The sequence below is a fragment of the Stigmatopora nigra genome, chromosome 3, assembly GCF_051989575.1.
Source record: "Stigmatopora nigra isolate UIUO_SnigA chromosome 3, RoL_Snig_1.1, whole genome shotgun sequence".
Taxonomy (NCBI): domain Eukaryota; kingdom Metazoa; phylum Chordata; class Actinopteri; order Syngnathiformes; family Syngnathidae; genus Stigmatopora; species Stigmatopora nigra.
Genome location: NC_135510.1, coordinates 19,159,434 through 19,181,220, shown reverse-complemented (window position 1 = coordinate 19,181,220; position 21,787 = coordinate 19,159,434). Strand labels below are relative to the sequence as shown.

Sequence of the window (21,787 nt, the reverse complement as noted above, 5' to 3'; positions counted from 1 at the left end):
AAATCTGGGCCGCCGCATCATTTTGTGCGGCCCGAAAAAGTCAATTATGAGTAGGCGACTTTCTGTTTTAGGATCAAATTCAAATGAAGACTAGAGATATGTATATTTCCTGATTTTCCTCCTTTTAAATCAATAATTGACATTTTTGAATCATTTTTTTCAGTTTTTAGCTCAAAAATCATTTTGTAAACTCTATAAGGATATATTTTTAAAAGCTAAGATAAACATTGCTTAAAACTACAAAAAAATGAATATTCAGGGCTTTTAATCCATTTATTTAAAATAAAAATATATCTAAAATGGTTAAATTTCCTTATTTTCCTGTTTTAAATCAATATTTGTCATTTTTTAATCTTTCTTTTGTATTTATAGTTCAAAAATAATTTGGTAAAATCGAAAAATTGATTTAAAAAAATGCTAAAATAAACATTGTTTTAGACCTATAAAAATAGAATATTTAGGGATTTTAATCCATTTATAAAAAAAAATAAAAAAATATAAATATTCCATCTAAAATAGTCCAGCCCACAAAAAATGGAGTTGACGTTAACGATGATCAAAACCATCCCCGACGTCAACAGCGCGTTTTTTGACTTGTGAAGAATCGTGGGTTGGAATGCTAATATGTCAACATTCCACTTCCAATTTCTCATATGGAACATCTATATTGGACCAAAAAAAATAAATAAAAATCCAAGCCTCCCGTCCGGGACGTCATTATCAGTCAAATCGATCAAATTTCATCGAGCAGGTCAGAGCTGGCCGACTCTCGATTCCTTTTTTTTTCTTGTTTTTCTTTGAACTCGTTTGTTGCCGGGCAGAAAAAAATGGAATAAATTCTCCCGGTAAACAAGCGGCGTCTGGTTAAATGCCAGAGGCGCTCAATAATAATAAAAAAAGGGCTGCTTATGGCCAGCGTGCCACCAAAAAAAGACAAATGACTAAATCCACTTGACGGGTACTGTACAACCCGTATGAATACCCACGTACACTTCATATATTACAAGATGGCCACCTATATCGTCTTTCCTTTCTCATTTAGTTATTAAAGCATATCATTTTCATATCATGTCTTTTTGCCGGATTCAAGGGTCAACTCAATTTTATGTGGACCATTTTAGATAGAATATTTAGGTTTTTTATTTTTATAAATGGATTAAAAGCCATGTACATTCTGTTTATTATAGATCTAAAACACTGTTTTTGAGCTTTTTTTAAATATATTTTTTTGCTTTTACAAAATTAATTTTGAACTAAAATCATAGACAAAAATTGATGAAAAAATGACAATTGATTTAAAAGGGGGAAAATCAGAAAATGTTATATTAATTGGGCAATTTTAGATATGATATTTAGATTTTTTTTAATAAATGGATTAAAAGGACTGGATATAAGGATTTTTTATCTAAATAATTTAAAAAATTGATTAAAAAATTACAATTATAGATTAAAAGAATTGGATTTAAAGACCTGAATATTCTGTTTTTTATAGATCTAAAACAATGTTTGTTTGAGCTGTTTTTATATATTTTTAGATTTTACAAAGTGTTTTTATCTATCATTTTAATTTGATCCTAAAACTAAAAAAGTCGCCACTCATGATTGACTTTGTCGGGCCGCACAAAATGAGGTGGCGGTCCACATTTGGCCCCCGGGCCACCACTTTGACACCAGTGATTTAAGGCATTTCTAGATTAAACCCTGTTAAGTGTCGACTTTCTTGTTGATTTTAGGACACTTCCTCCCACATCCCAAAAAAACATCCATGCTAGGCTAATGTATGCTAACTTGTTTGTAGCTAGGAGTGATTGTTGGTTTGTCACGCACCTTCGTCTCCGTCGTCGGCGCCGACGGTGACCACGGCAAATCCCACGTCGGCGTCCTCGTCGGCGTCCACTTCGTACGTGCTCTGGGCGAAGGACGGCTTGTTGTCGTTGACGTCGCTGATGAAGACGCGGACGTACGCCGTATCTAACGGGAGAAAAATAACTATTCAGTTTTGTTGGGTTTTTGTTCAAAACTGAGAAAAAACTCATTTTTTGAGCCATCAAAGGTTTTATGTGGCAAATATTTTCGGGGAAATTTTATTTTATTGAATTCACATCACTTATTTTTTGCTAAAAATATTTTCTAATAGATAAAAAATATGATTATGCTTTTTATTCACAATACTTTTTTAAAAAACTGTTTTGTTGGAGTTTTTGTTCAAAATCGAAAAAATGAAGACATTTTTTGAGTCATTAAAGGGGTTTTTGTGGCAAATACTTTGAGGGGAAATTTTATTTTATTGAATTCACAATCTTTTTGGCTAAAAAATCTATTCTAATAGATAAACAATTACGATTTTGCTCTTTATTCAGAATAACTTAAAAAACGGTCCTAACGTAACATTTATTGGTTGAAACAAACAAAACAAAAAAATCCCACTTTAATTAAAAAAATAAAATAAATCCTTTAATCTGCTTATATAATGATTTGTTTTGATAAATAATTGAAAAACGAACTAAAGATAAAATAAAAAATAATAACTTTATCTATCCTATTTGTCTTTATTGTTCTGATTTCGACATCCTTAATTCATTAAAAACCTTGAAAAATAATTACTTCAGAAAATAGCTTTTTTTTAAACAGAAAACTTAAACACAAACGTCCTCCAACCAGTTTAATTTGCAGTCATTTTTTCTATTAAAAAAAAAAACAATAAACGGTCCGTTGCGACACAAAAAAAAAATAAATTACATTTTTTTTGCAGAACATGACGGAACAAACGTATGTTTGTTAGCGTCTGTCATCTTTTTGAGCTTTCCATCTGTTTTTGGCGGGCACAACAGATGCTAAAAACGACGCATGACAAGCTAGCGTTAGCCGTTAGCTCGCTAGCTATTCAAGCTAGCCCGGCGGCAAACGGCACTTAGCGAACGGCCGCCAAAACACATTTTTTCCAACGCCATTTTTTTTTCCTCAACGCCTCTTTCCAAGACGCCGTCTGTCCGAGCATCTGCTCTCCTCCGACGCCCTCGCGCGCGCTTCATCAGCCGCCTGGCGAACAAATGAGGCCTTAAATGAAGCGCAGCTGTCCGAGCGTCCGACAAAACCGCGCGGAAAGTTTTCCAGAGTGTCTCGACTCGTCCGCCGTCTGTTCGCCAAAAGGCGCCGATGGGTGGGTGTGGCCTAAACGACCACTTTCAGGAAGGTTGCCAGTTAGCGTGGTCAAATTTTGCCAGGTCAGTTTTTACACAAAATACAAAAATGCGGGTCCAAACGTCCTTTTAAAAACGGAATTGACCCAAATTTAGAAATTATGCTTTCTAATGGAAACATTGGAAAATGGCGTCCGATTTGTCAAACCAACAAATATCGATAAATTGTTTTTTTTTTGAATGAATATTCAGGCTAAAGTATGCTTTGTGGCCAAAGATTATAGAAATATAACAATGTCTACCTTTGACTGCTCACGTCTGGCTGGGCTCAAGCACCCTCACGACCTTTGTACTCACTCCATTTTAGATTTAATAATTAGATTTTTTTTTACAAATGGATTAAAAGAACTGGATCAAGATCTAAAACAATGTTTTTTTATATATTTTTTGATTTTACAAAATGATTTTTGAACTAAAAACAGAAAAAAATGGATTAAAAACTAAAAATTATTGAATTAAAAGGGGGAAAATCAGGAAATTTAATATACATTTATATCTATCATTTGAATTTGATCCTAAAACAGAAAGTCGGCACTCATCATTTATTTTTTCGGGCCGCACAAAATGATGTGGCGGGCCAGATTTGGCCCCCCGGGCCGCCACTTGGACACCTTGCGATTTCATATGTCCAATGACTAAGATGGACCTGATCTGGCATGAAACTACGGCCCTATACAAAAAAAAGAGCAAAAAAATGTGCACCCCCCCCCCCCCCCCCAACTTGAAAAAAGCGCTTTGTTCTCCGGCAGGCAGGAGATGAGTCAATACATTTTTATTTTAAGCCGAGTCCATTAGCGATTTTTTTATTATATTTTTTTCATCTCCCCAAAAGCCTTCAAAGCGTCTGACGGAGCGGATATTTAAAAAGTTTGTGAAGCGCAATCCAAACCAATTAGCGCGCTTAAGTAGGCTTTGATCCTCGACTCTACGTACCAAACGCGGGAAAAGAAAAAAAAAGGCAACCCGCCGGTTGCCAGGTGCTAAAATTAAGGTGTCGTTCTCGTCTGAATGGGAGGAATAAATAACGACATAACATAAAATTAATACAAAATAAATCAATCATAAAATACAAAAATAAATCAATTAAAAAATATACAAAAAAATAATAATAAAAACAATACAAAAAGAAATAAAACTAATTAAAAAAACAAATACAACTAATTTAATATAAATAATAAAACTAATTTAAAATAAATAAAGCTAATTTAAAATAAATAATAAAACTAATTTAAAATAAATAATAAAACTGATTTAAAATAAATAATAAAACCAATTCAAAATAAATAAATAATAAAATTAATACCCAAAATAAATAATTATTAAAATTAATACCAAAAATAAATAAATATTAAAATTAATACCAAAAATAAATAAATAAAATGTATCCAAAAATAAATAAAATCTGTAACTAAAATAAATATATAATAAAATACAAAAAAACAAATTAAAATACTTGTACCAAAATAAATAATACAATTAATACCAGAATAATAATAGTAATCCAATGGTTGCTTACCTGAATTGGGCTGTCCGTGTTTTCCGGGCCTGGCCGACTCCCAGCCGTCCACCGATTGGACCTCCAGGAGGTAGGAACTCTTGGTCTCGCGGTCGAAAACCGCCCGGGTGGAGATGAGGCCCAGTTCCGGGTCGATTCGGAAATAGCCGTGGTCGCCGCTACGGTCCTCCAGCAGCGAGTAGGCGATCTGGAAGGAGGCGGAGTCCAACCGTGAGGGACGGCGGACGGTGGTTGGTTGGTCTTGACAACCGTTCTCACCTTTCCGTTGAGGCCCAGGTCCAGGTCGTTGGCGGACACCTGAAAGACCAGAGTCCCCGACGGGGCGCCCTCGGTCACCGAGGCTTCGTAGATGGACGACGTGAAAAAGGGAACGTTGTCGTTTACGTCTGGAAAATGGGAGGAGACAAATGGAGTTAGTGGGCAGGTAGAATTATGTGTTTTAAGGCGGGGTTAAAGGTCAGGAAAAAGGGGGCGGAGCTGGATTTGTGGGAAAATTTGATGAAAAAGCTTGAACTAAAAGTAAATAATAAATTAATACAAAATAAATAACAATAAAATACAAAAATAAATCAATTTAAAAAAATTAGATAAAAATGAATAATGAAATAAATACAAAATAAATAAAATTCCTAGAAAACAAATAAATAATAAAATTCCTAGAAAACAAATAAATAATAAAATACAAAAATACATCAATTTAAAAAAATATACAAACATTTATATTGAAATTAAAACAAAATAAATAATAAAATTAATACAAAATAAAAAGACTAAAATAAATCGATTAAAATATTTATACAAATACAAAATAAATCAATTAAAATAATTTTACAAATACAAAAATAAATAAAATCAATAATTGCCATTTTTAATCCATTATTTTCTTTGTTTTTAGTTCAAAAATCATTTTATAAAATAAAAAAAACATTAAAAATGCTAAAATTTTCAAATAAATGATTGCATTATTTATTGTCTTGGCCTAAAGTCTCATTTATGCACATATATAAGCCATACCCTGGATTCAGTCATCATTTTTTTAAGCGACAAATATAGCGTATATGCCAGAAATTACGTTTTTTTTGACGTTCGGACGAAAAGTCGGGCGGTTTCTTCTTCTTATTCTTCGTTTTCAGTTGCCTTGGTTGTACAACACGTCTTGACACTTCTTTTGTTCTCGGGCCCGGGCGTCAAGATGGGCGCTCGGACCAAAGCGAAAGCTTTGCTAGGCTGTCGTCCCGACTTCTGAGGGCCGCGCCGAGATGAAAAAGCATCAGAATGGCGGACAAATGCCGGGGAACGTGGGCAAGCGTCAGCCCTGGGCAAAGTACCACAAGATAAAACGGCTCGGGGTGTCAGTGGAAGAAAAAGAAGAAGAAGACACGGACGGACGCAGCTGACGAGAGGGTGAGAAAACCTCCTTTTTGATCCGTATCGGGTAGAGAGGGAGAAATGTTGAGCTTTGGGAAATTGTGTTAACTCAGACTTGAATTTCATTTTCGATAGGACGGAAGAAATCCCCCAAAAAATCAAACTTATGTTTCATGTCTATGTCCATCTATGTTTTGTGATCCATATAAATATATTACATTGGAAGATGGGTAAGAAAAGCAGAAATGGGTAAAAAAAAAATGTTAAAAAAAAAATGGTCATGAGCACGGTGGAAAAGTGGATAGTGGGTCCGGCCCGCAGTGTGGGGATCGAGGGTTCAATCCCAGGATGGTGGTCGCTTTGTGGAGTTTGTATGTTTTTGTGTGGGGGTTCTCCAGGTACTCCAGTTTCTTCCCAAAGCCCCAAAAACATGTATGCTAATGCTATCTGTTGGCTAAATTGTAGCTAGACCATAAAGGAGAAATGGGTCCAAAAAAAAAAAAAAAAATTAAAAAAAATGGTCAGGAGCATGGTGGATAAGTGTGTAAAAAAAATAAAAAGAAATTTAAAAGAAAAAGTTGGCAGGAGCATGGTGGATAAGTGGTTGGCACATTGGCCTCGCAGTTCTGGGGTCTAGGGTTAGATTCCGGGCTGGTGGAGTTTGCATGTTTTTGTTTGGGGGTTCTCCAGGTACTCTGGTTTCCTCCCAAATCCCCCAAAAAACATGCATGCTAATACTAATTATATGCTAAATTGTAATTGAGTGTGATTGGTTGATTGTCTCATTGTGTTCTCTGATTGGCTGCCCACTGAATCATGGTGTGTCGCCTACTTGGTGCCTGGATAAGCTCCAACACCCTTGTGAGGACAAGTGGTTCAGAAAATGGATGAAAAAAAGTAAATTTGGGATCAAGTTTATAATGTTTTGAAAGGAATTATTTCAAATTAAGTCATTTTAATTCCTAAAAATGTACTAAATCGTTAAATTTTCAATATCAAAATTAATTCAGCCTTTTTATAAAGTTTAGGATTCAAAATGAAGGGTCAAATTGGTTCAGAAAACGGAGACACCGTTAAAAAACGGGACATTTTCTACGATTTAGTTGCCCATTCTGTGGCCATCATATTTCATATCATAGAATATCATTGAAAGTATAAATGGAGACTTTGGTTAGAAGAGTGCTTCTTTTGGTCCGTGTCGCCGTAAATCCATTTTTTTTCATTGAGAACGCTGGCAAAATGAGGTCGGTCGGCGCCATCCATTGGAGCGAGCGATCGATAGCCGACAAAGTGGCGACACGGAGCCGTGAGCGAGGACCACCTTTCTTTCAAAAGGATGCCGTCCGTGGCGCTTCCGCAACTTGAGTGGCGGCGTCTGTCACCGACTTGAAATGAAGAGCGTGGAGTTGCACGCTTTCAGTCAAGGATTCTCACCGGGAGGAGGACAAAGTCCTTAAAAGTGCTTATCTGAGTTAAAGCGAGGATTACCGTCCATTTTGTCAGTTTTAGAGGGCTGCGTTTAAGCGTTGGAGGATGAGATTGGTGGGATGGCGATAAAGGTTGAAGATGTTGGAGACAATGTTCGAGTCGTTTAGAATTAAGCTTCCAGGTTTGCCTATTAGATTCGATTTGGTTCGATTCGGTTGGTTCGATTTGAGTCATTCGATTTGAGTCATTCGATTTGAGTCGTTCGATTTGAGTCGTTCGATTCGTGCAATTCGATTCGTTCAATTCGTTCTATTGATTCAGGTCGATTGTTTTGCTTCGATTGATTCAAGTTGATTGATTCACTTCCATTGTAACACTTTCATTGATTCGCTTCAATTGATTCAATTGACTCGATTTGATTGACCTGATTCGATTAATTCGCTTAATTCTTTTCGTTTAACTCAATTTGTTTGACTCGATTCGTTTGACTCGATTCGATTGATTCGATGGATTTGTTTTGATTGATTTGTTTCGATTGATTCCTTTTCGATTGATTCCTTTTCGATTGATTCCTTTTCGATTGATTCCTTTTCGATTGATTCCTTTTCGATTGATTCCTTTTCGATTGATTTGAGTTCAAAATTAATGTTGTAAATGTAAAGTGACATTAGTGCAGTCATTTTTTTCATAGCAACGTTATTAAATACTCTGAAGTTCTGGTTGTGATGTCACAACCAGAAGTGGTACAAAATGTATTGTTTTGGGTGGATTAAATATAAAATGGTAACTAAAAAACAAGCAAGTTTGAGTGCCGAATACTTTTCTACATGGTTGCGTGCTACATTCCTACCCGTGACGTTGACATAGACGGTGGTGAAGGCGGCCAACGGGACGGCAGCCACGTTCTGCGCTCGGACCCTCAGCATGAAGTTGCGGGTGGTCTCGTAATCCAGAGGTTCCGCCACCAAAATGGAGGCCGAGCCGTCTTCCCGGTTGGGCGTCAGGTAGAAGCGGACGGGCATGTTGGTCTCCGGGACCATGCCGTCCTCCAGATTGTACGTCACCCTCGGGTCGCCCAATGGCGAGGTGGCTTTAATGGTCTGTTGGCAAAACAAAACAATTCATTATTAAATATAATCATAGAAATAATTGCTGTGTTGTTGACATACAAAAATTGAAATCCACTTCTAATACCAAGGACTTAGCAATCAATAACAATGACTAATGACTAAAAAACATACACAGAGTTTAAATAGACAGACAAAGGCTGATTATCCAAGATGCGCAACTAGTTAGATGAAGTATGATGAAGGGGGGTGCTGGAGCCGATCCCAACCCTGAATTGGTGGCCAGCCAATCACAGAGTGATTTTAAAGCACAGGTGTCAAAGTGGCGGTCCGGGGGCCAAATGTGTCCCGCCGGATCATTTTGTGCGGCCCGGGAAAGTCAATCATGAGTAGTGACTTTCTGTTTTAGGATCAAATTCAAATGAAGAGTAGAGATGGATATTACATTTCATGATTTTCCCTTTTTGAATCAATAACTGTCATTTTTTTTAACCATTTTTTGTTTTTTGCTAAAAAATAATTTAGTAAAACCTAAAAATATATATAAAAAAATCTTAAAATAAACATTGTTTTACATCTATAAAAAACTGAATATTCAGGGATTTTAATCCAGTTCTTTTAATCCATTTATAAAAAAGAAAATCTAAATATTTTATCTAAAATTGTCCATTTGATATCGAGTTAGCACTAAAGCGGCCCGCTAACCAACCCCAGTCTGACACCCTCGGAGTAGAGATTTGAGAAAAAGACAAGAAGAGGCGGAGCTTCTCGTAAGCAATGGCCGACTGGGATGGGATGCCAAAGCAAACAAGGTCACGAGGTCAGATGTTTTGGTCAGATGTTTTGGCCGACTGGGATGTTTTGGATTGGTGCCGGAGGGGAATATCGGATATTCGGGCTGGAACGGGGGATGGAGGTCCATCTAGGTGTCACGCTCTGCCTCGGGTGCGTAACCACAACGTGAGCCATGACGCCAGAAGTTGAGAAAAGGCCAAGGAGGTGCCGGAGCACAACGTTAGGACTTTTTTTGTGCAAAAAAATAGGACAAAGTTAGCAAAATCGAAACTGAACGGGGAAGACGCACACCGACTAAACATAACTTAGTACACGGTTTATATACACGGACAAGGGCTGATTGCCAATAACGCAAAGCTGGTTACAAGAGGAAGGGAAGCCTGGAGGGACTCAAGAGGCAAAAAAAGCACGCACACAGACACACAGCTTCACCTGAGACCCTAATAAGACCATTTTGAAACTGAAAGTGACTAAAAAATGTACAACAATTGTATTTTTTAACCTAATAACATTCATATAGCAAAAAACAGAAGACTAAATTCCCCAAAAAATAGAAAGAAAGAGTAAAAAAAATTATTAAAAAGCATTAGAAAATGAGGAATTATAGAAATAATTTCCTTTAATATCAGAAATGTCAAATAATGTTGTGTTACTTTTATTGTTTTTTAATTTATAGCATTTTTTGAGGAAATTCTAAATTTTGCCTGCATTTTTATCAATTTCTATGTTTATATTAATACATTTTTTTAAATGTGTATCCCTCCAATATTTTATGTATTTTTTTAACCTTAAAACAGTAATATAGCAAAAAAATGGGAAACTAAAAAATGATGGAATTAATAAAAAGATTAAAACTTTTTAGAAAATGAGCACTTTTGAAATGAAAAATGAAAAAAACAATAACTTTCCTATCCTTGTCACGTTAGCATTAAAATTGTAAGGATTGGTCAGCAGGAAATCTTTTTATCTATTCTACTTAGCGGAGACAAAAAAAGCCATCAAGCTCCTCCCCCCTTTTTCCAGATTTACGACACAACATCGAGTCAAATATTAGGCTGGTAAATCTCCGACGCGGCGTCTAAAAAACGCCCCGCCCCCCTCGGTTAATTAAAAGTAGAGCGATGCAAAAAGACGGCGGCGGCGGCGCCGCCGTCCGCTTCCAATTAAAATCCAAAATGGCATTTTGGACAGGACGGCGGCGACCTGGCGCCATCGGGTCAAGCCCTGCGGCGCGGGAGTGGGCGTAATGAGACAAGCAAGAAATTGAGCCAAAACGGGATGGAATCAAGTTCCAATCTCATCTAAAGCAACTCCCTATTTTGGAGACGGAGGAATTAGCCATGTGGCTAATGCTTCAAAGCCAACACACTTTACCCTTGGCACATTTGGGCAAAAAAAATCTAAACGGTCTCATGAAAGGACTAAATAGCAAAAATGCACTGAAAGAAGTTTTGGAAGTTAGCGCCATGCTAGGGATGCCAACCCAAAAAAGATTTGAGAACTTAGCGCCATGCTACAGATGCTCAAAATGAGTTCAGGAAGTTAGCGCCATGCTACAGGTGCCCCAATTTTTTTTTAAAGTTAGCGCCATGCTACAGATGCTAGAAAAATGTTTAGGAAGTTAGCACCATGCCAAGGATGCCACCCAGAAAAATTTGGGAAGTTAGCGCCATGCTATGGATGCTAGAAAAACGTTTAGCAAGTTAGCACCATGCTACAGGTGCCCAAAAAATATATTTTGAAAGTTAGCGCAATGCTAGAGATGCTAGAAAAACGTTTTGGAAGTTAGCGCCATGCTCTGGATGCCCAGCCAAAAAGGTTTTGGAAGTTAGCGCTATGCTAAGGTTGCTAAAAAACGTTTACGGATGCCCTAAAAAAGTTTTGGTTAGTGACAAACTAAGGATGCCACCCAAAAAATGTCTTGGAAGTTAGCATAATGCTGGAGATGCACTAAAAAACGTTTTGGAAATTAGCGCCATGCTAAGGATGCCCAAAAATATATTTGGGAAGTTAACGCTATGGTCCAGATGCCCTAAAAAGTTGTGTACGTTAAGCAACATGCTACAGATGCTACACAAAAAAAAATCTTGGAAGTTAGCATCATGCAACGAATGCCCAAAAATATTTTGGAAGTTAGCACCAAGCTACATATGCTAAAAAAACATTTACAAAGTTAGCATCATGCTACAGATGCCCTTTAAAAAGTTACCGATCCCAAAAAAAAGACATTTTTGACATAGAAACAAGCCCACCCCTTTCTCTGCCATAGGCCACGCCCCCACACCAAAAATGAAAAGTACATATTTGAAAGTTCCTCCCAAAAAAATTAGACTGTGGAAAAAAAAAACAATTTTGAACCTGAAAGTGACTTCAAAATGGATTAAAAAAACCTTCAAATCTCACTATCAAACATATTTTGGCTTCAAATTAGCTTCAAACTCAATTAAATGTGCTATCTTTTTCTAACGCTAAACGGAGGACGCCTCCGTTTCCACATCGGACATTAGCATTAGCGCTAACGCAGCTCTTTTTCTAATTTTTACGGGCATTGTGATTGGGCCAGGGGGGGGCCAAGGACCCTCGGCGGGCGTTTTGTTTCCGTCCTGGCGGCGCAAATATCAATCAGCGCCTTTAATGGTCTTAATTGCTTTGGAGAGACGCTGGAAAAACACCGGCCGGCCATTAGCCCGGCCCTCAAAAAAGATGAGTAATGAAAGCGAGCCGATTAAAGAAAAAAATACATTTTTTTACGGGCGGGTTGGCTTTTTCGCCCGTCTTTTTACGAGACGGCTAAAAGCGCAACCCGCGGGTCGTAAAGGCGGCCGCTGGTTGACTTTTTTTGAAGCGGCCATGATTGTTTTTTGCGGTGTTTAAACGATTCGGAGTTCCCGAGTGATGGCGGCGTTTTTTTTCATTGAATTTGAGAGCGCTAATGGCTACCATGTCATTACTGTGAATAGAATTGAGAGCATCTGGCAAGGTCAAGTGTTGCCAGTTTTATTTTTTTAATATTTTAGTTGGAGAACTCAAAAGTGAATGAAAGATGTTTTTTTATCAAAATCTTTTTGGCTTTTTTTATCAGATAAAAAAAATCCAATTTTTTTGAAAGCTCTTGAACTTTTGTCTCCATTAAAAAGAATCGAGGCAATGCCAAAGTACATAAAAATATTAATAGAGAAAAATGGGAGTGTTCTGAATTCCAAAAAAATGTAAAAAATGAGGAAAAAAAATTAAAAAATATTAAATGAGAAATTTGCTATAGTCTAAGAAATGTCAAATGATGGCAAATGGTACTTTTAATGATTTTTGTCTTTCTAGAGTTTTTTTGGTTCAATTTTTTTGTCAAAAAAATGAAAAAAATAGAGAATTAATTTAAAATGCACTTTTAGGAAATGAGGACTTATAGAATTAATTTCCTTTAATCTGAGAAATGTCAAATAATGTTTAGTTAGTTTTATTGTTTTCAATTTTTTGGATTATTTTTTAAATTTGAAGAAATTTGAATTTTGCCTGCATTTTTATCAAATTGTAAAGCTACTATGTCAGTATTAATACCTTTTTTTTTAAATGTAGATATGCATCCCTCCAATATTGTATGTAAAAAACATTAATATAGCAAAAAAGGAGATTCAATTCTCCCAAAAAATGAAAAGAAAATGAGAATTAATTAAAAAAAACCTTTTTTTATAGAATCGGGAATTATAGAATTAATTTCCTATAATCCAAAAAATATCAAATTATTTTAAATGATATTTTTATTGTTTTTGAATTTTTAGATTTTTTTATGCCACTTTAAAATTTTGCCTGAATTTTTCTTATCAACTTCTAAAACTACTATGACCATATTAGTACTTTTTAAAATAGATATATATCCTCTAAAATGTCAATTATATTTTTAACAAGTACAAAAAAAAATGTGCTTTTACCCCTTTTGTTACATAAAACATTTTCTTTAAGATTTCCTAAGACTACAGAGAAAAATATGATTCTAATTTGAAGCCCCAAAAAAGGCAAATGTCCCTTTTTTTATTCATTAATTTTTGACTATTCACGTATTGTGACTGTAGACGGTTGAAAGCGGGCGGGCGGTTTTGGACTGGATGGCAACAAATAGTGGCGTGGGTTGATTCTTCTTCTTCTTCTTTAGTGGAATAATTCATGAGGCATTTCATACATTTTAATAGCCACGCTTAAATTATGCATTTGCCGCTCATAAAGATGAATGTATCGCCAAAGAATAAAAAAATGTCTACGTGACGAAGACGACGATGGCGGCGGCCATTGGGAATCACTTCTTTGTGCCATTGACAGCCTCAGGCGTCCAATTTCTTTAGAGTAGAATATCTTATCTATTAAGGGTTTTTTTTATCTATTCTATTCCATGTTTGATCCTTTCTTTTAAAAGTTTCCTTTTATAACTCGTCGCTACTTTTTGGGGCAAAAGTGCGGCATGGTGTCGACATTTGATCAAATCTGCCGCGTAAATCTTGGCTGGCTTCATTCGTTTAAAATGGCAGTTTCAATTCCGCCTCAAACTATCACTCCTACTAGTTTTATAATCTCACCTGCAAAAAAAATCCTCTGCTGGTCATTATTTTCTCTCAAAACTCAGAGTAAAAGACACAAAGTCTACTAATGTGCCCTAACAGCAAATAATCCAAAATAAGTAGGAGTATACCCCAAAATGAATAGAAATGAACCCAGAAATGGCCTAAAACCGACGGGAATTGATAAAAAATGATTTGATTGCAGTTTGCCCCCAAATCAACAGAAGTTAACCCAGAAATGCCCTAAAACCAACTGAAAAATAACCCTGAAATGCCTTAAAACCAAGACAAAATGACCCAAAATGTCCACCACCGACCCCAGTAAGTCCCAAAACCAAATGGAATTGACTAAAAAATGGTCTAAAACCAACAAGAAATGTTCCTAAATCTACAGGAACTGACCCAACTATGCCCCAAAACTGTACAGAACCCCAAATCCAACAGAAAATAATCCAAAAAGCACATATATTGAGTTCTGTATGCCCTAAAAGAGAAAATAACCCAGAAATGCCTTAATACCATCAGTAAATTACCCAAAATGTCCATCAACTGACCCCAATAAATCCCAAAACCGATTGGAATTGACCGAAAAATGTCCAAAAACCAACAAGAGATCCAAAATATACACAAACCGACCCAACTATGCCCCAAAACCAATAGAAATTGACTCTGAAATGCTCCAAATCCAACAAAAAATATCCAAAATGCACATATAATGATTTCTGTATGACCTAAAAAAGAAAGTAATCCAGAAATGCCTTAAAACCAACAGAAAATAACCCAAAATGTACATTAACTGACCCCAGTATGCCCCAAAATCAAATGCAATTGACCCAAAAATGCCCTAAAACCCACTAGAAATGAACCAAAATCCACAAAAACTGACCCAACTATGCTCCAAAACCAATAGAAATGCTCCAAATCCAACAGAAAACGATCTAAAATGCACATCCATTGAGCGTAGACTTACCACAATGGGCGTGTCCCGCACGGTGTTCTCTGGGATGACCACGCCGTAAGACTCCTCCCCCCACTGCGGCGGCTGGTTTTTCACGTTGGTGATGGTGACGGCAAGTTCCACCGAACTGCTGCGGTTGCCGCCGTCTGTGGCCACGATTTCCCGCGTGATGTACGTCCTCTGAGATAGACAAAAAAATGGTTCAGTCCATTTTGGGGAAAGATATCCCCACACACGGAAGCCATTTTGGCTCACAAAATGTCAGATGACTGAAACATTTGACTTGTTTTTTTTAAAGCAAAACACAAACAGGTAAAAAAAAAACATGACATGACTTAAAAATGGATTTGTACCAATCGTAGTGAAGAAGACAAAAAAAAACCTTAAATTTAATCAGGGCTTGAGCCGATTTTTCTTGTTGTAACAGATTAGTCGATCTCGGTTTGTTGATTTATTTTGTGGGCGTGGCCTACCTGGGAGATGGGCTGGTTGACAAAGACCCAGCCGGTCAGCGGGTTGACCCGGAGGTATTGGGGTTGCTGGTCGGACATGGAGTAGGTGACGGCGGCGTTGCTTCCAAAGTCGTCGTCGTGGGCGGCCACTCGCAGGAAGCTGGTTCCGATCATGGTGTCTTCCCGGAGGAAATCTACAAAACAGACAGACATTGAACCAACACATTGAAATATTGCATTGCCTCTACACTGGTCCCTCTACTTACAGAATGCCTCCAAAAACAAAATGTCTCTACTTACGAAATCCCACCAAATACAAAATGGCTCTACTTACAAGTGCCTCCAAATGCAATGTTTCTACTTACGAATACCTCCAAATACAAAACGTCTCTACTTACAAATGCCTGCAAATGCAAAATGTCTCTACTTACAAAATGCCTCCAAATACAATATTACTCTACTTACAGATGCCCTCAAACACAAAATGACTCTACTTACAGATGCCCTCAAACACAAAATGACTCTACTTACAAATGCCTCTACTTCCATATGTCGTTACTAAAAAATGCCTCTACTTACCAACACGTCTACTTACAAATTCCTCTACTTACAAATTCCTCTACGTACAAATTCCTCGACTTACAAATTCCTCGACTTACAAATTCCTCAACTTACAAATTCCTCGACTCACAAATTGTTCGACTTACAAATTCCTCAACTTACAAATTCCTCTACTTACAAAACACCTCTACTTACAAAATGCCTCCAAATAGAAAATGCCTCTACTTACAAATGCCTCCAAAGACAAAATGTTAAAATTAAGAAACACTGTGAAATGCAACAGCTGAAAACAAGAGTCCAGTATCGCCATCGCCGACCACGTCAATCCCTTTCCTGTATTAGTTATTTTATTTTGAAATGATCCTACATCCTTGCTTAAAGCCCTTTTTCATATCTAACATTCATTTCCACTTACATTCATATCGGATGTTCTCAAACTTGGGGCTATTGTCGTTCTGATCCACGATCAGGATGTTCAGCTGGCAGATGCCAATCAACGGGTCGGCCGCCCGGTCCGTGGCCGTCACCGTCACCGCGTACTCGCGCTGACGCTCGCGGTCAAATTTACGGGCCGTCACGATGGTCCCTAAAAGGAGACAAGAAATGTAATATCCATCCATACTCTTCATTTGAATTTGATCCTAAAACAGAAAGTCGCCATGATTGACTTTCCCGGGCCGCACCAAATGATGCGGCGGGCCAGATCTGGCCCCCGGGCCGCCACTTTGACACCAGTGTGTTAGCGTATGTAATGAAAGGGCACACCTGTGTCGGGGTGGATGCTGAAGGCAGGAACGGTGGAGTCTTTGTGCATGAAGCCGTAGGTGACTTTGCCGTTGGAACCCTCGTCGGCGTCCGCGGCGTGGACCTGCAGCACCACCGTGCCCGCCGGTTGGTTCTCCAGAACCGTCGTCTTCTCACGGTACTGTTGGCACTACGAAGAGGGAGAAATTTGGTTCAAATTATTATTATTTTTTATTTGAAAGTAACATATATGGTCACCATTTCATGACAACTTGCTTGTTTACAACAACAAAGTCTGGTTGTGATGTCACAACCAGAATTATTGGAAAAAGTGTGCGTTCCCTAATGCAATGTTTTGCATTAAATTGTGAAATGAGCCATTTTTAGTGGCCAAATGAGAGTTTTACATGTAAAATGACACATATTTTTGAATGGTCACAATTTCATTACAACTTGAGCAAAAAAAAAAAAAATCAGGTTGTGATGTCACAACCAGAATTATTGGGAAAAGTGGACGTAGCCTGGTTTGCATTTTTTTTGCATCAAATTGTGAAATTAGCCATTTTTAGTGGCCAAATTAGCATTGTACATGTAAAATGACATTTTATTTTTTGACATGGTCACCATTTCATTAAAGCTTGAGCAAAAAAAATTAGGTTGTGATGTCACAACCAGAGTTACATGAAAAAGTGGGCGTTTCCTTGTGCATAGTTTTGCATTAAATTGCGAAATCAGCCATTTTTAGTCTAACTTAGCATTGTACATAACAAAAATTACGTTATTTTTTGACGTGGTCATCATTTCATTACAATTGAGCAAAAAAATCTAGTTGTGATGTCACAACCGGAATTACCTGAAACATTGTTTTCCATCAAATAATAAAATCAGCCATTTTTGAGTTTCCCAAATAGCGTTTTCGACCTAAAATGACATCTTATTTTTGACACGGTCATCATTTCAAAACACCTTTAAATTTTTGGGAACACCCCAAATTGCACGCAGCAACTTTAGATGTCAAAAAGTACAAAAACTGGTTTAAAACTAGCTTAAATTGTTATCCCGTAATTGGTTTTGAGAGAAAATCTTGTTAAAAAAAAAGGCGAAGAAGGAGTTAGCGCATTTCATGCTAAGTGCCGCAACCTGGCTTGGCTACAGCGCCTTTAATTAGCGCTTCTCTTCGCCAAGCCCCGCCCCCAACGGCGAGCCAAAACATATTGGCGTTGGCGGCGAAGAGTAAGACTTTCTTTCCAAAGGAATCTATTATACATTAGGTAGCATTTCTTAATTTCTTTCTTTCTTTCTTTTTGGGCCCCCACAAGCTGTTCCTGCTTTTCCAACCCAAATTGCGTGAATTAATGAAGCTGGCTTAGAAAAGGACTTGATTCTATTTTCAACGCTAATTGTCACGTCGCGCGTGGGCGAGCGGGTGTGTTTATTCCGGAATGATTTATGGCGGCTTTACCGGCAATTTCACGCCGCCGCTTAACGGCTCTAGCACCCTCTGTGATTCTAGTGAGGATGATAAAGTGGTTGAGAAAATGAGATGAGATTTTGGACTAAATCTGTATTTTGGTGATTTAGATTAGATTAGATTACTTTATTCATCAATTTCACTGTGAGAATACAGACACAGTTAAAGACATTTTAGACGTTTAGACTTATTTTTGAGGGATTTTGGGTAACTTCCTATGTATTTTTGTCACTTTTTCATTTCAGGTCATTTATAGGTCACTTCCTGGAATTCTTTTGATTCATTTCTGTGTACAAGGGTGTCAGACTCGGGTTGGTTCGCGGGCCGTTTTAACGTCAACTTGATTTAGCCTGGACCATTTTATATAAAATATTTTGATTTTTTTTATATGAATAGAATTGGATTAAAAGCCCTGAACATTCCGTTTTTATAGATCTAAAATAATGTTTATTTTAGCTTTTTTTTAAATATATTTTTAGATTTTACAAAATGATTCTTGAACGAAAAACTGAAAAAAAGAGTAAAAAAGGACAATTATTAATTTAAAGAACTGGGTTAAAATCCCTGAACATTCATTTTTTTCTAGAGCTAAAACAATGTTTATCTTAGCTTTTTTTAATATTTTTAAATCAGAAAAAATATTTTTGAACTAAATTATTAAAAGGGGGACAATCAAAAAATGTAATATACATCTATATCTATCATTTTAATTTGATCTTAAAACAGAAAGTTAACACTTGTGATTAAAAAAATACAATTATTAATTTAAAAAGGGGGAAAAATCTTTAAAAAATCTTAGGAAAATGTTAGATATATTTAGATTTTTTGTGGATTAAAAGCCCTGAATATTCTGTTTTTTATAGATCTAAAACAATGCTAATTTCAGCTTTTTTAAATATATTTTTTAGATTTTACCAAATTATCTTTGAACTAAAAACACAGAAAAAATGATTTAAAAATGACAATGATTGATTTAAAAGGGCAGAAATCAGGAAATATGTTATACAGCTCATGATTGACTTTCCCGGGCCGCACAAAATAATGCGGCGGGCCAGATTTGGCCCCCGGGCCGCCACTTTGACACCCGTCGTGTACATTTGTGTATTTTGGTCTTTTTCCAGTAGATTTGAGGGATAAACTCTGGTTATAGCCCCCATTAAAGTACACTTTTTGGGGCGAATTTCATCGTATCTACCTTTATATTTTTTTTTTAAAGTAAATGTGGTGCAGTGTCAAATTTTTCCAGTGTGTGTGACGGCGAGCGAGTGTGCGCACTCCTGGATTTGCGCGTGAAATTGGCGCTTTGCTCGCTGACCCGGAGGACTTGGCTGGTTAGCTTCGCCTCTGGAGCGGGAAGTCGGAGTTCAAGAGCTCACCTGCCGCTTGCCGAGATCACACAGAGGTGCGCCATACTTTTTTTTCTCGAGCAATCGCCGGAACCGGAGGGAGGACAAGCTTGAAAGCGTCCGTCCCAGCCTTGCCGGTTGTCCCGGACATCCCGCTTTGACCTTTCCACGCCGACTAAATCATTTTTCTCGCTGTTTCGGGGGGAAAGAAGACCAATATGGCCTCAGACCTGCGCCGTTTGAAGTACTAGTCGCAAATTTTCCACGCCATGGCGAACATGGGCCTGGATTGGAAGGTAAAATAGCGATTTCTTTAAGCCAGGGGGCGCCATTGACGGAGATAGACGTCCAATATATTTTGATTGGCAAAAAAATGTGCAAAAATATAGTTTAATGTTTCCAATTATATTGCCAGTTGTGTAGGCTATTATCTAATTTGCATATCATAGATCACGGGTGTCAAAGTGGCGGCCCGCGGGCCGAATCTGGCCTGCGGCGTCATTTTGTGCGGCCCGAAAAAGTAAATCATAAGTTCAAACTTTTAATGTTAGGGTCAAACTCATAAATTATATTTCCTGATTTTCCCCTTTTTAAGTAAATAATTGCATCTTTTATCCATTTTTGTGGGTGTTTTTAGGTTTAAAATCATTTTGTGAAATCTAAAAATAAATATATAAAAATATTTTCGGTTTTTCACATTAATATTGAATGTAATTTTTTTTAGTTGTTTCCATTTGAAACAAAAACTAATTATTTAGATGTTTTCCCTTACTAAGAAAATAGGTTCAAATAAAGTTTTATATCTATAAAAAACTGAATATAATATACATATATATTTAATCCAGTTCTTATAATCCAATTAAAAAAATATATTATATCTAACACCCTTGTCATAAATTATTTATTCCAGTGCAGTTTGTAGAGAAAGCATTGTCTCCGCCCTAGTGGCAAGCAAGTGCCACTGCACCCAATACAATGTTTTTTCTTACTCTAACGATTTTTTGTAGACTTGATTAATCACGTCTCAAAGGAGCTCATAAAAGTCATATTTTCTGTTCATTCACAACACAATATGATGTAATAATTTCCATTTTTGATGATCAAAAGATGTTTTTTTTCATGTTAACGGATGTTGAGATGATCCTTTTAAAAACAACTAACACACTATTGAAGTTAAAAGTTAAGCTTTTCTTGCGGGGGTAATTAGGCGCAAGTGCTCCAGCGCCTTGTCGTTCGTTAATGGACGCTTTGATTAAAACAAGTTTAATGGCTCCTCCGAGGGACCGCGTGAAAAAAGAGAGACAAAGACGCCAGTGGGAAAAGACGACGCGCTACGTGGGACGGGAAGAGGATCGCGCCGTCGTCACGGTGACGAGGAGGCGGAAAATCCGCTTCGACAAAATAAAGACCACGTCTACCAGGCTTTGCTAGCCAAAGTAAAAAATTAAAAAGGGCCTCCGAGGACATTTTAATGGCAGTCGTCCATTAGAGACGCCGTCAAGCGTGTTTTGGAGCGTCCGTTCGTGGCGGTTTTCGGCGCTGCGGGACAAACACGAGACGCCAACTAGCAAAAAAGTCTCAAAAAGACGCTAGGCTAACTGTATGCTATTTTGTGTGTAAACAGTAGGGAAATACCTACTCAAGAAAGAGATGCTATGCTAATAGTATGCTAGTTTGTGTGTAAAAAGTCAAAAAAATATCTACTCAAGAAAAACACATGCTAGGCTAATTGTACGCTAATTTGTGGGTAAAAAGTCAGAAAATAGCTTCACGAGAAAGCACATGCTAGGCTAACTGTATGCTAATTTGTTTGTAAAACTGCAGAAAATACCTTCTCAAGAAAGACGCATGCTAAGCTAGTTGTGCGCTAATTTGTGTGTAAAAACCTGAAAATAGCTTCTCTAGAAAGACACATGCTAGGCTAATTGTATGCTATTTTGTGTGGAAATAGTCAGAAAATGGCTTCTCAAGAAAGACACATGCTAGGCTAATTGTATGCTATTTTGTGTGGAAATAGTCAGAAAATGGCTCACCAAGAAAGAAGCATGCTAGGCAAAATGTATGCTAAATTGTGTTAAAAGTCAGAAACTACCTTCTCAAGAAAGACGCATGCTAGGCTAATTGTACGCTAATTGTACGCTAATTTGTGTGTTACCTTCTCAAAAACGGGCTTGTTGTTGTTGACGTCGTCCACGCCGACCACCACTTGCGCCGTGGACGACAGCGCTTGAGGGCCGCGGGAGGCGTTGTCGTCCGTCGCCGTCACGTTGAGGATGTACTCCACGCCCACTAAGTGCGGCGGGGGGCTGGAGCGGAGACGGATCAGACCTGGAC

At 37.4% G+C, this 21,787-nt stretch overlaps 1 protein-coding gene across 1 annotated transcript in view; it reads right to left on the bottom strand.

Moving 5' to 3' along the window:
* LOC144194648 (neural-cadherin) overlaps nt 1-21,787 on the bottom strand; it is a 155,707-nt gene that overhangs the window by 60,447 nt on the left and 73,473 nt on the right. The window contains exons 8-16 of the mRNA XM_077713855.1: nt 21,609-21,781; nt 16,658-16,826; nt 16,308-16,478; nt 15,353-15,525; nt 14,892-15,059; nt 8,363-8,612; nt 4,975-5,102; nt 4,717-4,903; nt 1,828-1,971 (exon numbers count right to left, since the gene is read on the bottom strand). Of these exons, the coding sequence (XP_077569981.1) occupies nt 1,828-1,971; nt 4,717-4,903; nt 4,975-5,102; nt 8,363-8,612; nt 14,892-15,059; nt 15,353-15,525; nt 16,308-16,478; nt 16,658-16,826; nt 21,609-21,781 (1,563 nt within the window). The remainder of the gene's footprint in view (nt 1-1,827; nt 1,972-4,716; nt 4,904-4,974; nt 5,103-8,362; nt 8,613-14,891; nt 15,060-15,352; nt 15,526-16,307; nt 16,479-16,657; nt 16,827-21,608; nt 21,782-21,787) is intronic.